Source organism: Lipotes vexillifer, unplaced genomic scaffold (assembly GCF_000442215.2).
Source record: "Lipotes vexillifer unplaced genomic scaffold, Lipotes_vexillifer_v1.1 scaffold914, whole genome shotgun sequence".
NCBI classification, from domain to species: Eukaryota; Metazoa; Chordata; class Mammalia; order Artiodactyla; family Lipotidae; genus Lipotes; species Lipotes vexillifer.
This window is the reverse complement of record NW_006780388.1, coordinates 726134-727447: the sequence shown is the minus strand read 5'-3', so window position 1 is coordinate 727447 and position 1314 is coordinate 726134. Positions and strand designations below refer to the sequence as shown.

The following is a 1314-nucleotide window of genomic DNA, read 5'->3' as shown; positions in this document are numbered from 1 at the left end:
TGGCCTTGAATCTGATGGTTCTGCCACTTCCTAGCTCTGCAACCTGAGACAGTGTCGCTAAAACTCCATTCATGGCAGGATGGACCCTGTGAGCTTTGCTTCCCAGAAAAGTCTCGTGGGAAATGGAGGAGTTAGCTGTGGGTTGGTGGTTGGCTCACCATGATACCTGCTGTCCAGAGCCACTCAGAAGGTCTCTCTACCCAGGGAGAGAGCCTCCACACTGCCCAACACCCACCGCCTCTCCGCTCCTGTGGGCTTTAATGGGCTCAGCCCGAGGAGGAGTCTGGGGTCACAGTGTCACAACACAGCTCCTGTCCTCTCCCAGGTTCCTGCCTGAATACCAGCTTGGGAGCCCCTCGCTGCCTGCTGCCGCCCCCACCCCCAGCCCCCATCACCATGCACTCCTTGGACGAGCCGCTCGACCTGAAGCTGAGCATCACGAAGCTCCGGGCGGCGAGAGAGAAGCGGGAGAGGACACTGAGTGCAGCCCGGCACCGAGCTCTGCACAGGGAGCTCGGCCTGGTAGATGACAGTCCCACCCCGGGCTCCCCGGGCTCCCCGCCCTCAGGTACTGTGCCCGGGCAGGGCAGCAGTCTCTGAGCCCTGATGGAGCCCTGGCGATAGGAAAAACGTCCCAGGTGTATCCACCAGGACATAGTCACAGCCCCTCACAGCCTCACTTAGAGCGCTCTCCAGACTGTCCATCCACCCTCCCAGCAGTTTATCTTTGGAGGTGACACTGTCCCTTGGAGGAGGGAACTGACTTGCCCAGCTCCTGAAGCTGGCACAGCAGAGCCAGGATTCAGACTGAGGCCTCTGGGAGAATTTGGAGGAGCTGGTAAGGGGCACGGGGGATTCATGGGTAGTAACAAAAGGTCCCGTGGCCCAGTGTCTGGGCTCTGAGGCAGAGTGGTCGGTCAGCCAGACCAATTGAGACTGGGGACTGAGCCCAGCAAGTGCTTCTCAGGGGGTGCTTGGGGCTCAGGTCTGCTCCATCTCTGGTGGACCCTGAAAACCAGATCTACCACGTCTGAGCTGGAAGGCTCTGGAAGCAGCCCAGCCCAAACCTTTCATGTTACAGAAGGGGGCAGAAAGGGACAGGAGAGAAGTGAGAAAGGTCCCTACCTGACATTGTGATGAGGAACCAGGGGCCCTGGGTTCCAGTTCCTATTCAGTTACTTACCCTGTGTGCCAGCCCGTTCCCATCTGTAAAATGGGTACTTCCCATCTTAACCAGTGGCTGAGCTCTCACCACAGCAGAGGTCACATTTGTCACCTGTACAGGCTGCTACTCAGATTCCTGGGTCCCAGGGT

The 1314-nt window shown here is 58.8% G+C and overlaps 1 protein-coding gene across 1 annotated transcript in view; it reads left to right on the top strand.

Annotated features, from left to right (window-relative positions):
• The first annotated feature begins 396 nt into the window (after positions 1 to 396).
• GLIS2 (GLIS family zinc finger 2) overlaps positions 397 to 1314 on the top strand; it is a 4738-nt gene continuing 3820 nt past the window's right edge. The window contains exon 1 of the mRNA XM_007453477.1: positions 397 to 574. Within this exon, the coding sequence (XP_007453539.1) occupies positions 397 to 574 (178 nt within the window). The remainder of the gene's footprint in view (positions 575 to 1314) is intronic.